This window comes from Phocoena phocoena, chromosome 4 (genome assembly GCF_963924675.1).
Source record: "Phocoena phocoena chromosome 4, mPhoPho1.1, whole genome shotgun sequence".
Taxonomy (NCBI): domain Eukaryota; kingdom Metazoa; phylum Chordata; class Mammalia; order Artiodactyla; family Phocoenidae; genus Phocoena; species Phocoena phocoena.
In genome coordinates, this window is record NC_089222.1 from 93,457,502 (window position 1) to 93,470,702 (window position 13,201).

Here is a 13,201-nt window from a genome sequence, read left to right on the forward strand (position 1 = left end):
GGTTTCTATGTCTTTGCCCACATTGTTCCTTCCACTTGAAGATTTTTATCTCTGGTATAAAAGTTCTCACTAATCCCTCAAAGTTCATCTTGCTCTTGATTCTGGCCCTTATTATCATACTGGATCTTTTAGTTCTTAAACTCCCATAAGCTCTTGCTCATCCTCCATATTTATTAGTTTTCATTGATTTTTAAAGTTATTTGTCTAGCTATCTTTCCATTAGACTATAAGCCCCATGAAATCAGGCTTATTTAATCAATCTTCGTGTTTCCCAAGGTGGATCAGCACAGTGTCTCATTTGGAGACTTTCAGGAACTGTCGCTCATTTAATTCAAATGAGTTGAGCAGCAGAAGCATGTGTGTGAGTGTGCGCACGTGGGACGTGTACAGCGTTTGCTTGCCTGCTTGTTCTGGGGGCAGCATGCTTAGTGCAGGCTCGCAGGCGGGTCATCTGTGTTCAGGTTCTGACGGCAACATTTACTAGCTTTGTGACTTTGGGCAAGCTCCGTGCTTTCTTCATGCATCAGTTTCTTCATCTGTAAAATGTGGATGGTAATAACAAGAATACCTACTGTGTAGGGTTGTTGCAAAGGTTAAAAGAGCTAAAATCTACATTTCTGGCAGGTAAGACAGTGTCTGGCACTTTGTATGCACTCTGTGTTGTGGAATAATTAACCAGTTTAAACCTTTAATCTTGCTCAAAGCCCCATGAATATATTTATTATTAATTCTACAAATAATATCATTAATATTCAACTTTGCATGATAGAGGTTCTATGGTCCCTAGAAATCTAAAAGCAAAATCCAGAAAAAGTTAATAAAAGTTTTCTAAAATTGTGTATATCCCTATGTAAAAGTGAGGTAGAATATAAGAAATTGTCCTGCTGACCATGGGGGGGAAAAATGATCTGTTGTTTAAAATTCAGTTCATTACATCTACCTTTGATTTCCTGGGGAAGTGGTAGGGACCTTTTTTGGTTTCCTGTGTTTTCACTTTTAATAAGAAACAAAGGACAATGGTTTCTTTACCTTTGCAGTGAGTAAGATACATTTTTTTTCCAGCATATTAGCTAGATCAGTTTTCCCTCTAATCAAAGAAAAGGGAACTTAGTCATATTTAATTAAAGGATGCACAATAGAAATGAAGAACATTTATAAGAAAAATGTGCAGCAGGAGATCTAGAGAGAAAGAAAAAAAAGAACTGAAATAGAACTAAAAAAATTGCCATTTAATATTTCTGTTATTTAGTCAACTCTTATTACTCCCTGTTTCGAAAAAGCAAAGTATCTTTATTTCATAAGGAAAATAAAATGACAGGGCTATTTTGTTCAACTCACTGCAACAAGATCCAAGACAGAAAAAGCAAATAAGATGTGAAATTATAATTTTCTACCTCTAAGCAGTATGTATTCAGTTTGGGGAGGGCAGTATATACAAAGATGATAAATATTTAAAATCAGTTCTGTCCCATTACAGAAGCGCTTAAGGAATGTCACAAATAGTAAGTGAATTATTTACTAGGGCCATCAGAGGAACACTCAGGCTGCATGGAGGAATTGGTATTTTGTATGGGTTGCACATGTGTTAATAAGGAGTACACAGGGGAGAATACTGTGAGAGGGATGGAATTCTTATGGCGTCTGCTGTCTTTCCAAAGAAAGATGCAGAGTAACTTCAGGGTTCCTTAAATGGCATTTTTTTGTTTGTTTGTTTTTTGTTCTTGTTCTCTTTTTCCTTCTTTTCTTCACGTTGAACTCCTCAGTAAGTGAGATTTACTTCAGTGAAATCACCGTGAATTAGGTCCTGGTTCTCAGCCTTGAAACCTGATTTCATTAGAGCCATATGTTTAGAGACTGAGCATACTTTACTGAGCTCACAAACATCTATAATCCAGAATAGTGGTTTTATTAATTTACAATGATTAACGCTACTGTCAAGCAGATGGGAATGCTCTCATCACTGTTAGGTAAATTATATGTGGAGCTATATCATATCCAGAACATTCCTTAGTGAACATGGAATCTAAATATGGGGTGGTGGTTTATGACCCACTATAGGAATTCCCCTGCCTCAAGGACCAAAGTACTTACAATTGTTATTCTCTCTCTTGGACTATGCTTTGAAAGCTCTGTCCATTTTTGGCCATTTGGACTTTCTTTTTCCATATGCAAAGTCGTACTTTTAAAACTCTGTTCTTTGGAGCCCTGAGAACAATGGGAGCCCATGATGGGTTTTAAGTAGGGAAGTGGTCACACTTGGATCATAGGTGGGCTACTCTTGCTGAAGTATGGATAATGAACTTGAGCGGTGGTTTCTAAACCCATTCAATCATATTCCTTATTACTAACTACTTTTTGAGCATACATCATCTATCTATGTATATCATCTACATACTCACATATGTATAAAATACATATTACTATACAAATAATGTGTATTCTCATATATAATATAAAGGACACATTATAATATAAATTTTTTAAATTGAATTAAAAGTGCAAGTAGAATTTCAGTCCTTTCTTCTCATCCTAAATAGGGTCATCTTGTATACCCCCGGGGTCTATGACTGCCCTGCCCCCGACCCCCCCATTCCACTTCCCACTTTAGAAACTGATAAATTAGGAGAGAAATAGGAGAGAGATAGGAGGCTGTTGTAGAAAACTAGGTGAAGATAATAATAAATTAAATAAACAAATAAATAAATAGAAGTACATGAATTTGAGAATTATATGAAGATAAAATTAACTGTACTTGATTATTAAGGTATATGAGGTACAAAAAATGAGCCAAATGTGATGCCTCAGTCTGCGATTTGAACAGCTGGGTACCATTTGCTGAGACAGGAAAAGTAGGAAGAAGAGATTTGGCAGTCAGATGAATTCAGTTTGGCATATGTTCAGTTTGGTGGGTCCAGACAAATCCATGTGGTGATATTTATTAGTAGATTAGATATACAACCTTGAGGAAAAGAATATAGAATTAAAGACAGAGATTGACAGTACATTTATGAGTTTGCAGATTGACAGCCTGTAGAATGTTTTCCTTGGCCTCAGACAGTATTTACATTAAAAAATTAGTTGGTAACTTTTAAAATTATTGATTTTTACACAAAAATATTGTATTGAATTTCATTGAGAAATTGGAAGTGATGGCAACACTAGATATGAACTCTGACGTGGCGACAGTTGGCTAGACCTGGGTGCCAGCTACCCAGTTTAGATGTGTCCCCTCCAATTGATTGCGGTCCTTACCTTGGACCTCTTTACTCATATACATTATCTGCCTGGTCTCCAGATATCTGAGTTTGTAATCTCTAAAAGCTGTGTGAAGCCATTGGACTGATTGATGTAGACCGTGGAGAATGTGCAGGGAGAACAAAGAGGACAGATCCTTAAAGAATTCTGATGAATGATGTATGCACAGAGGAAATTTAAGGAATGGAGGCATCACCAGGGAAGTAGGCATAAAACCTGGGGAGTGTGGTATTATAGTTGCTAAAGGAAGATAGGATTTAAAGAAAGAGGGAGAGGAATCAGAATATAGTATTGAAAGATCAATTAGATAAAGACTTAAAAGATTTCATCAGATGTGGTACAACAGGCTTTCATAACTTAGTTTATTTTCTTTTTAACATTCTGAAAGTCTCCTTTATAACCAGTCTTAATAGGCTCCACATGTTGCACTGAATAGATGTGTTGAGTTTTTGGTGTACCCTGAATAGGTGCGTTGGATTTTGCTGTGCACTGAGTAGGTACATTAAGGTGTCTGGCCTTCCACCAAGACTTGTGGTGCATTATAACCAGCCATCTAGGTGGTAGTCTGAGAATATCTTTTCTTATTTTGAAGTTTCTAAGCTCCCTAATGATAAGATAAAATTCTAACCTTGTCCTCTAAAGTTTCACCTGTTTGTATCCAGATTTTGGCTACTTATTTTACTTCCCCATCTTGAGAAGTAATTGGTTTTTGGTTTGTTTTATTTTAGCTGCTCTACCAAATGAGGAAAATACTTTCATGCCACTTCTTGAGACCATTAGTGTTTTTTAAATAATTTGGAATGTAAAGCCAATCACTAAAACTTCCAGAAATTGTGTTTCTAAAATATCATTTAAAAAGTTCTCCTGTGCAGAGCCCTGGTTTTTTAAAAGCAGACTTCACATTTCTCCATCTCTTAGTTCTAGTCAGCTGATCAGTTTGATTTAATTAATTAAAACAGTTTTTAAGCCACTTATGATCCCATTCTCAGAAGTTCTTATATGGTATTCAGAGAAATAATTATTTTCTTATTAAGTATTTAATAATGTGCCCCTGGAATCAAAGCACGTTTGTTCCTTTCTCTGTGGGATGTTTCTACCTTGGTAGGTGAAGAGAGGCACTTCCTCCTTCTGAAGCAAAGACTATGCTTGTTTACAACCCTGTAATGTAAAGATAGTATTTCTCTGCATATCCAGGGACAAGCATACTTACTAACCATTATAAAATATTTGGGTTCCCTAAGCCCTGCATTCCTCTCCAGTTACAAAAGTCACTGTGTGTGTAGGTGTCACCTGACTCTCTTTGCATCATCCTGTGGGAATTAGAGCTCAGGGAACAAGTTCCAAGAAAATGGTGATACTCTGACCACTGCTTCCTGTGAGTAACGAAGTCCTTTGGCTTTGATGCCCTGACCCACAAATACTCTTATCTTCTGCCAGCATCCATGCAACTGTGATAGGCTAACTTGTTAGCTTGCAAATAGGGTGGAATCTCAGATTTTCACAGTTCTTTAGAAACATGTTCTGCTGGTGGAGGAATTGTGACTTAAGAGCAAAGTAAATAAAGCTTCATAAAATTAATATTTAGGATTTATTTTTCATTAATAGACTGCTAATGCTTCATCTTCCTGTTTTTCTTATTCTGAATGTTGATTATCAGTAGGAAATGACAATAATTGTTTTTCTTTGTAGCTTTGTTTTTGCCTTGTTTATCTGCAGTAATCAGTAGTTTCTCTTAATAAAAAGGAATTTTGGGGGATCTACTTATGCAAAATAGTATGTACATAGTTTCTCCTGTGAGGCTTTAGTTATTGGAAATTGTATATTTTTTTTGCCTTACTTTAACTTACATATCTAGCAGACTTCACCCATTGCTTGTTAATGTAATTGACCTATGTAGAGAGATTTCTGGGGAATTTTCTTTTATTACAGACATTTTAATTTGTAGGACAGGCTGGGCTCTTAATGCTAAAAGGAGGATGTGTGGCAGAACTTTCTAATTTTAGGGTGTATAACTTACTAATTTTGTTTAATCTGAGTATCCTAACTTCTAGTATCATGAAATCATACATCATTAAAATCATACGATTATACTCTGAAAAAAATCTGGCTTTTTTCACTATTATGTTTATGAAATTCATCCATGTTCTTGCATATAACAATAGTTTGTTCATTCTCCTTGCCCCATTGTATGGCTATACCACAATTTACATATTCATTCCATTGGTGATGGACATTGGATTCTTCCTCCTTTGGATTTTTATCAGTGGTGCTGCTATGAACACTTTTTGTACATTAAAAAAAACATGTATACATTTCTGTTGTATGTATATCTAGGAGTGGTATTGCTGGCTCCTAGTTTATGCATAGTTTTAGCTTTAGTAGCTTTTAGTAAACCACCAAAGAGTTTTCCAAAGCGGTTTGCCAATTTAATCACCTATGAGGAGTGCCTGAAGGTTCCTGTTTTCCATATCCTTCCCAACATTTTATGTATCATTTGTCATTTTAAAACTTTTTAATAAGCCACTCTGGTGGGGATGAGTGGAATCTCATTTTGTTCTTAAGTTACATTTCCATGATGACAAATGAAGTTGAGTGTATATTTGTGTGTTTATTGAATATTTTGTTTTTGTGTGAGTGTGAAAATTATTTGCCCAATTTTTGAGTAGTAATTATTAATATTTAGAAGTTTTTATATATTATAGATGTGAATTTTTTGTTGATTTTATTTGTGCGAATGGTTTCTCCCAATATGTGGCTTTCTTTTTCACTTTGTTAATAACATTGTTTCATGAACACAGGTTTTTAATTTATTTTTTCCTTTATCCTTTGAACATTTGGGGTCCTGTTTTAATTATTTGACTGTAATGCAGGTATTCTCTTCTGTTTCTTCCAAAAAACTTTATTGCTTTATCTTTCATATTTAGGTCTAAGGTTCATCTAAAATTGATTTTCATATGGTATTAGTTCAGGGTCAAGGTTCATTTTCTCCCTTATGTATATTCATTTGACCCAGCAGCATTTATTGAAAACATCATCCATTCCCTACTGCTGTTTATATATAGTTGTTACATAACCAGTGTCCAGATATGATTGCATTTGTTTCCAAAATTTGTCTATTTGTCTCTCCTTGTGCCAATACCACAGTCTTAACTGATGTGAAGAGTATAACTTTGTCAGTGTTTTTCTTATTGAAGTTCGGCTTGATTATTCTTGGCTCTTGGCATTTCCCTATGAAGTTCAGAATCAGCCTATCAATTCCTACTATGAAAATGTCTCCTGGAATATTTGATTGGGGTTGTAATAAATCTAAGAATCAATTTGGAGAGAATTAACACCTTTACCATATTGAGTCTGCCAGTCCATTAAAGCGTTATATCCCTTTATGTCTTCTACATCTCTGATCAAGTATGTCTGTGTGTTTATGTTGTGTTTTTGCTTGTGTTTTGTTAGCTTTATTCCCATTTATTTGATATTTTCAGATGCTATTGTAAATTTTTTAAGTTTTATTTTCTAATTATGTATTGCTTATATATAGAAATACAACTGATTTTTGCATATTTTATCTTTAGCAGCCATGTTGAATTCTCTTTTCTTCTCATAGTTTAATCTGTAAATCTTTCTGTATTTCCTAGGTAGAAAACCATTTCATAGGCAAATACTATTCTAATTTTTGTTTTTAATTGGTTATTTCTGTGATTGCAAAATATACTTGAAACAGTTTTAGTATGTCTTTTACTCCTTTAAGCCATTAGAGCATATTAGAAATATTCTGAAAGCAATTGCTTGTAATCCTACCAAGATCTAGATATCATCAATTAAAATTTGTATTGATCTCTCCAGATATTCCAGATAGTTTTCAGCATTGGATCATAAAGGACATACAATTTTTCTTTTTTTTTTAGCCACACTACGCGGCTTGTGAGATATAGTTCCCCAACCAGGGATTGAACCAGGGTCCCCGGGGCCCTTGGCAGTGAAGGCACGGAGTCCTAACCACTGGACAGCCAGGGAGTTCCCAAGGACATACAATTTTAAAAATGCTGTTTCCATTTAATGCCATGGACACTTTTCCATGACAATAAATATTTTTTCCATATACAATTGTTAATTGCTGTAAAATATTCTAATCTATAGATATGTCATATTATTACTATCAAACATATTTGTTTTAATTTTTTGCTATTATGAACAACACTGTTGAAGAGACATGGATGAGTCTTTGCATTGCTGTGTTTTGGGTTTTTTTTGACATAATTTCCTTGTTGAAATCCCTAGAAGTAGGCTCTTTCTGGGTTAAAATGTATAGGTTTTTTAAACTTGCTGCCAAATTGCCTTCTAGAGATGTGTAAATTTTCATTCACACCAGAAGTACACAAAAGTTCCTGTTTCCAAACAACCTAGCCTTTGTTGAGATTCACACCTTTATTATATGATTCTTTTTGCATATGAGTTAAAAATAAAACCTATATAGCCTTTTATGAGAACTTGTGGTTTCATGGAAATGTTTTGCCCTTTTCTTGAGTATCAGTTGCCTTACATTTTTGTCTTCAATTCCTTATTCTTTTGTGTTAAAACTGCAGGGTTTTAAAATTTAGCAAGTTGTTATCTCTCCTGACATTGTGTGAATACACTATCGCTTTTTTTTCTTAAGTCATCAAACCATTTCTCTTTAGTAGGAGAGTGGTAGTACACTCAGATTTCTAGGTTCCTCCTCTGTGAAACACTCCCTTGCCTTCCCTAGACAGAGTTTAATTACACAAATTTTAGTTGCAAAGATGAATAAGATAGTCCCTGTTTGCAAGGATCTCCATCCCCTTGGGTTCCCATGGCACATGAATCTTTTTCTGTGATAACCTGAGCACATGACACAACATAAGTTATTTACAAATCTTTCCACTTATTAGACTGTGGCTTTATTTAGATTTTTGTTCTGAAACGAGTACAATGCCTGGCACATATACGTTCTTTCTTGGGTGAATCACTTAACCTCGTTAAGCCTCAGTTTCCCCATCTCTATCTTGAGGATAAATATATTATCTGCCTCACACTGTTATTATGACAAACTCAGTACTTAATTTGGTGATTGGCAGATGTAAGTCATCAATAAATGGCAGCTCTCATTTTTTTTTCCTATTGGAAGTCTAAAGATCCTGAACTCACATTATTATTATAGGTGCCAGGATACCCATTGGTCTTTTATTCAATTCTTTGTGGATTGATGGCTACTTGAGCTTTTCACTGGATTTTAAAGTTAATTCAACGCGTAATTAAAGTGATTTATAATTGTAAGTGGCAAAAGGACAAATCAAAATACTTCTGGATTGGTGGGAGCTTGAAGCTTAGTTGGACCTTTTATGTTCTATTCCTTTTCTTTCTCTGCCTCTTTCCTTTTCCTAGATCTCTGCCAGCACACTGAAGTTCCTACATATTTGTAAAACAATTTGCCATTAACGTTTTCTCTCACTAGGTTCATATCTAGGGGAGGAGCTTATAGAAACCACCACTCTGTGGTATGGCTACAGTTAGTTCAAGGTGTGAACAGTCATCCTCTGCCTTTCCTCCTCCACCCACAAACCTCAGGAAAGTATGTGGTAGCAACTTGAAATCCTCTTTAAAAAGTTAGATCCTTAGTGCAACAGTTGTAGAACTTTTTTTTTTTTTCCAGAAATAATTGTACTCTATTTCTCTTCTTCACTCATGAACCTGCCCGCCCCACCGTTGCTCCCACCTTCTTCCCATGGTGGGTATTTGGCTCAGCTGATCAAGGGAAGGGTATCTGTTGTACAAAGTTTTATATATAGTAAGTTAACCAAATAATGCCCTTTCTTTTTAATCCCTGTTACTACCCTTAATTAAGGTTCTGTTTGGACGTTAGGTTTATCACAAGGGAACTGGGGGAAAGTCTCATTTGCACAAGGACTGTGCAAATGTAGCTTGCCCCTTTGTAAACTGTCGTTCCAAAGTGGTAAATTAGGCTACAACTTTAGAAGTTTGTTCATTTTTTAATAATTTGCTCAGGGAAATCACTGGTTATTCAGAAGACTTATGATCTGCATGCACTTTAAATATTAGGATGAGGATAATTTTTATGGTAATGGATATCGAAAGGTGTCTGTTTAGCCAGTCTGTTTACTTTTTCTAATATATACACAAGACAAAATTCTCTAAACATTTCTATACAAAAGAGAAAACACCCTTCTTAAATCAGTAGTTCTTTGTTTACTGGGTTTTTTTTTTTTTTACTTTGAGTTTTATGGTTCATGTCTCTTTTGTGTATTGAATATTTGAAATTTTAATTTGGAAAAGCAAACTGCTTCTTAGGCAGTACTTCCAAGTTAACTATAATGAAGCTGGACATAATTGCATATCTACACTTTGCCATAAATCAATAGCCTTCTAATGTTATCAAAAGTTTTCATTGTTACTTTAAAACAGCAGCATCTTGTTAACCTTAATGAGAGCCTGATGTGTGTTTCTTCTAAATGGCTTCTGATGTGGTGTCTCTCTTCGGTTCTCTGTGGTTTCCTGTTTTTTTCATACATAGAGAAAAGCCTTTTGATGTATTCAGCCTCATAATCTTTTTCTTTTAATAGCATATCAAACACAAACTTTCTTATATATACAGCATAGCATTGTAAGCCTGTTTCACCATTCATTTATTCATCTTGCCACAGATCACTCTTTCTCTGGAATTCCTCCAGCACTTCCTTAGATACCCTTTCGGTATTCTTTAGCATTACAGTTCTCATTTCTACCCTGAAAGAGTGTGTTCTTCAAGGGCAGAGATAGTATCTCGTATATCCATAATTGTATTTCTCCACAGTGTCCTGCCTTAGCAATGAATAGATCAATCACATAGACTGGTGACGCTCAGTGAGTTGCCCCCAGCCCATCCACATCAGCATCACCTGGGAACTTGTTAGGACTGTAAGTTCCAAGGCCCCACCCCAGTCATGCTGAATCAGGATATCTTGGGTTGAGGATCAGAAATTTCTGTGCTAACAAGCCCTTCAGTGATTCTGATGCATGCTCAAGTTTGACAGCCACTGCAGCAGATAATTATCGAATGAATCTGAAAGTTTTACATTTATGGTGCTGCTTCACTGGGAGGATTAGTATCAGCTGGGGCCAATTTTGTCCATTCAGCCTGAGTTTTATTTCTCAAGAGATACAAGTAAAGAAAAACCTAAGATTTAAATATTTGCAACCTTAGAAGAGGGTGTATATAGCTTTTATGCTGTCCTGCTATGAAAACTGCAGCTTAAAATGTTTAAAATATGAAATGATTGCTTTCTTCCACCTGTTCAGGAATAGGCATTTAACATTCCAAAAGGAGGAAAAGTAAGGAACGAATAATGGATGTTACTCGTTTTCATGGTGGGGAAGAGGTGGGTGAATGTTGGAAACTGGTCAGGTAGAGGATGGGTTGGAAGACTTTCCCCTGGGTACCATTCTATGCTCTTCTAAATTTTTGAACCCTGTAAGTGCATTATGTAGTAAAATGCTGATATGGGGTATTTAATAAGATTAAATTAATGAATAAGTTGAATAAAGAAGTTTCCTTATGATAGCCAGTGGGGTTGGTTAAAAGTTATTAAAATTTCCCTTTGCATTAATATGAAAGGTTAGATAAAATGGCTTTCCATCTCTGTAGAACATTATCGGGGTGGTGGCAGAAATGTCTTAATGACTTTCCACCTGAACTTTCTTATGCAGTGAACAAAGAATTCTTACTGTTATATGAATCCATCATCTTGTTATTATTTTAAGAAAATAAATGGAGGGGAAGAATTTAACTTGATTCAAAGTTACATAACCTTGCATACACAAATGAAGAGGTCAGACCTACAGGACATTGATCTAATACCTTCTTCTGAAGTACTTTTAGAAGTATCTTGATAGGCAAGGAGAGAAAAATTGATTTACATTTTTGTCACATTCTTAGCAAATGGAAAATAATCTGGTTAGCAAAACCCATTACATATGTTCTGAATTATGAACAGTACTCTCAACTGTTTGTCTTTTAGTACAAATGCAATTATATTAATGGTATGATTGAATTGTGCTGTTTCAATGGAAGGTATGTCTTAAATGACAGTTGATGCAATTTTTTTTTTTCTTCTCTTGCACAGAACTATTGTACCATGGAAAGTATTCAGACAGTGCCTTCATGAGGTCCATCAGATTAGCTCTGGTCTGGAAGCAATGGCTCTAAAATCAACAATTGATTTAACTTGTAATGATTACATTTCAGTTTTTGAATTTGATATTTTTACCAGGCTATTTCAGGTAAGCTTTGTATTTGCTTAATCCTGCCCTCTCTTCCACTTCCCTCCCTTCTGTGTGTGTGTGTGTGTCTCTTTTTCACACATACATGCATACATACAAATATATGGGAAATGGTCTCATTTTTGGTAGTCTGCAATTTTAAAGCAAGATTTTTTGGTCATTGCTGTAAGTTTAGAGTTTGGGTTTGGAGGATCTGGTGTTCTAAGCCTTGAGGTTGCTTATTAGCTTTGAGAAGAATGATGTAAAGGAGCTTTAAAGTCCCTATTTGGTTTCTCACTTTACTTTGTTGTTCATTTTAGCCCAGTAACTGATAGAATGCACTTTTTTTTTTTTTTTTTTTGTGGTATGCGGGCCCCTCACTGTTGTGGCCTCTCCAGTTGTGGAGCACAGGCTCCGGACGCGCAGGCTCAGCGGCCATGGCTCACGGGCCCAGCCGCTCTGCGGCATGTGGGATCTTCCCAGACTGGGGCACGAACCCGTGTCCCCTGCATTGGCAGGCGGACTCTCAACCACTGTGCCACCAGGGAAGCCCAGAATGCAGGTTTTATAGGTGGGCATTTGCTGAGGTTGTATCCCAACTTCTTCTCCCCTTTGCCTCCCACATTCATTAGGTGAGAAGGGAAAATAGTGAACCTGGAAATAAATAGCAAACTCATCCTTTTCTGTATAGGAGATTACTGTGATGTGTACTGTTTTTACAGCTTGCTTTGCTCTTTCATCTGTATATCACAAACATTTTTCCGTGTCAGTGAGTATTTTCATCAATATAATTTTCAATTTTCAGTTGCTACAGAATATTCCATCAAAATAATCTGTCATTAATTTAGCAAATCTCTCATTTGGGAAATTTAGATTTGTTTTCCTGGTTTTTTTTCCCCCTAATATAAATGACTTTGAGATTAACCTTCTTGTCCTGTTTATTGTTTTTGGTTTTTAATCATTCTTTTATAAATTGTCTTCACATAGCTATTCAGAAGCAGGTGTCACATAATAAAAGCTGGGTGCCATCATTTTGTATTTTTGTATGTGTTGATAGAATTACCCTAAACATGAAGACTTGAAATATGCTTTGAATTTGCCTCTGCCACTAAATTGCATATCATCTATGAGATTCATTTCAAGTAGTCACAAAGTGAGAACCCCACCTAAAATCTTTATGATTCTAATAATATCAATTATATAGCAAGTGATGTTAATTGATCAAAAACCAGGCTTGCTTATATTCTGACATTTTTTTTTTATTATTTTAGTCTTCAGTAAAATTTATTCTGTTTGAAACATGCTTTCAACAAATGTTAAGAGTATAATATTGGTTTTCGTGTTTCTCATGTTGTAAGAATTTTGCTTCTCTGATTTATGACCCTGCTTGGTACTCACCCGCAAAGATCGGGTAACTGAATTATGTAAGAAAACAAGATTGCATGGGATTAACTTTTAATTTATGAAAGAATCCATTAACAGAGGGCAAATTAACTCTTGCCAACAATACTTACAGAATACATTTTACTTTATTACAACTTTATAATCATAATTCTACCTAGACGTATAGAATAGGAAATTAGACAGATGACTGCAGGAAGTATGCTTTTGGATATTTTCAGTTTACAGTAGTTTCATTATTATTCCCTTGGTATATGTACGTTGTCAGTTAATGTTT

At 35.4% G+C, this 13,201-nt stretch overlaps 1 protein-coding gene across 6 annotated transcripts in view; it reads left to right on the forward strand.

Annotated features, from left to right (window-relative positions):
* Positions 1-13,201, forward strand: part of CBLB (Cbl proto-oncogene B) — a 212,187-nt gene that overhangs the window by 98,863 nt on the left and 100,123 nt on the right. For all 6 annotated transcript variants that reach the window (XM_065876496.1, XM_065876494.1, XM_065876498.1 and 3 more), the window contains one exon: positions 11,388-11,544. In XM_065876496.1, the coding sequence (XP_065732568.1) occupies positions 11,388-11,544 (157 nt within the window). The remainder of the gene's footprint in view (positions 1-11,387; positions 11,545-13,201) is intronic.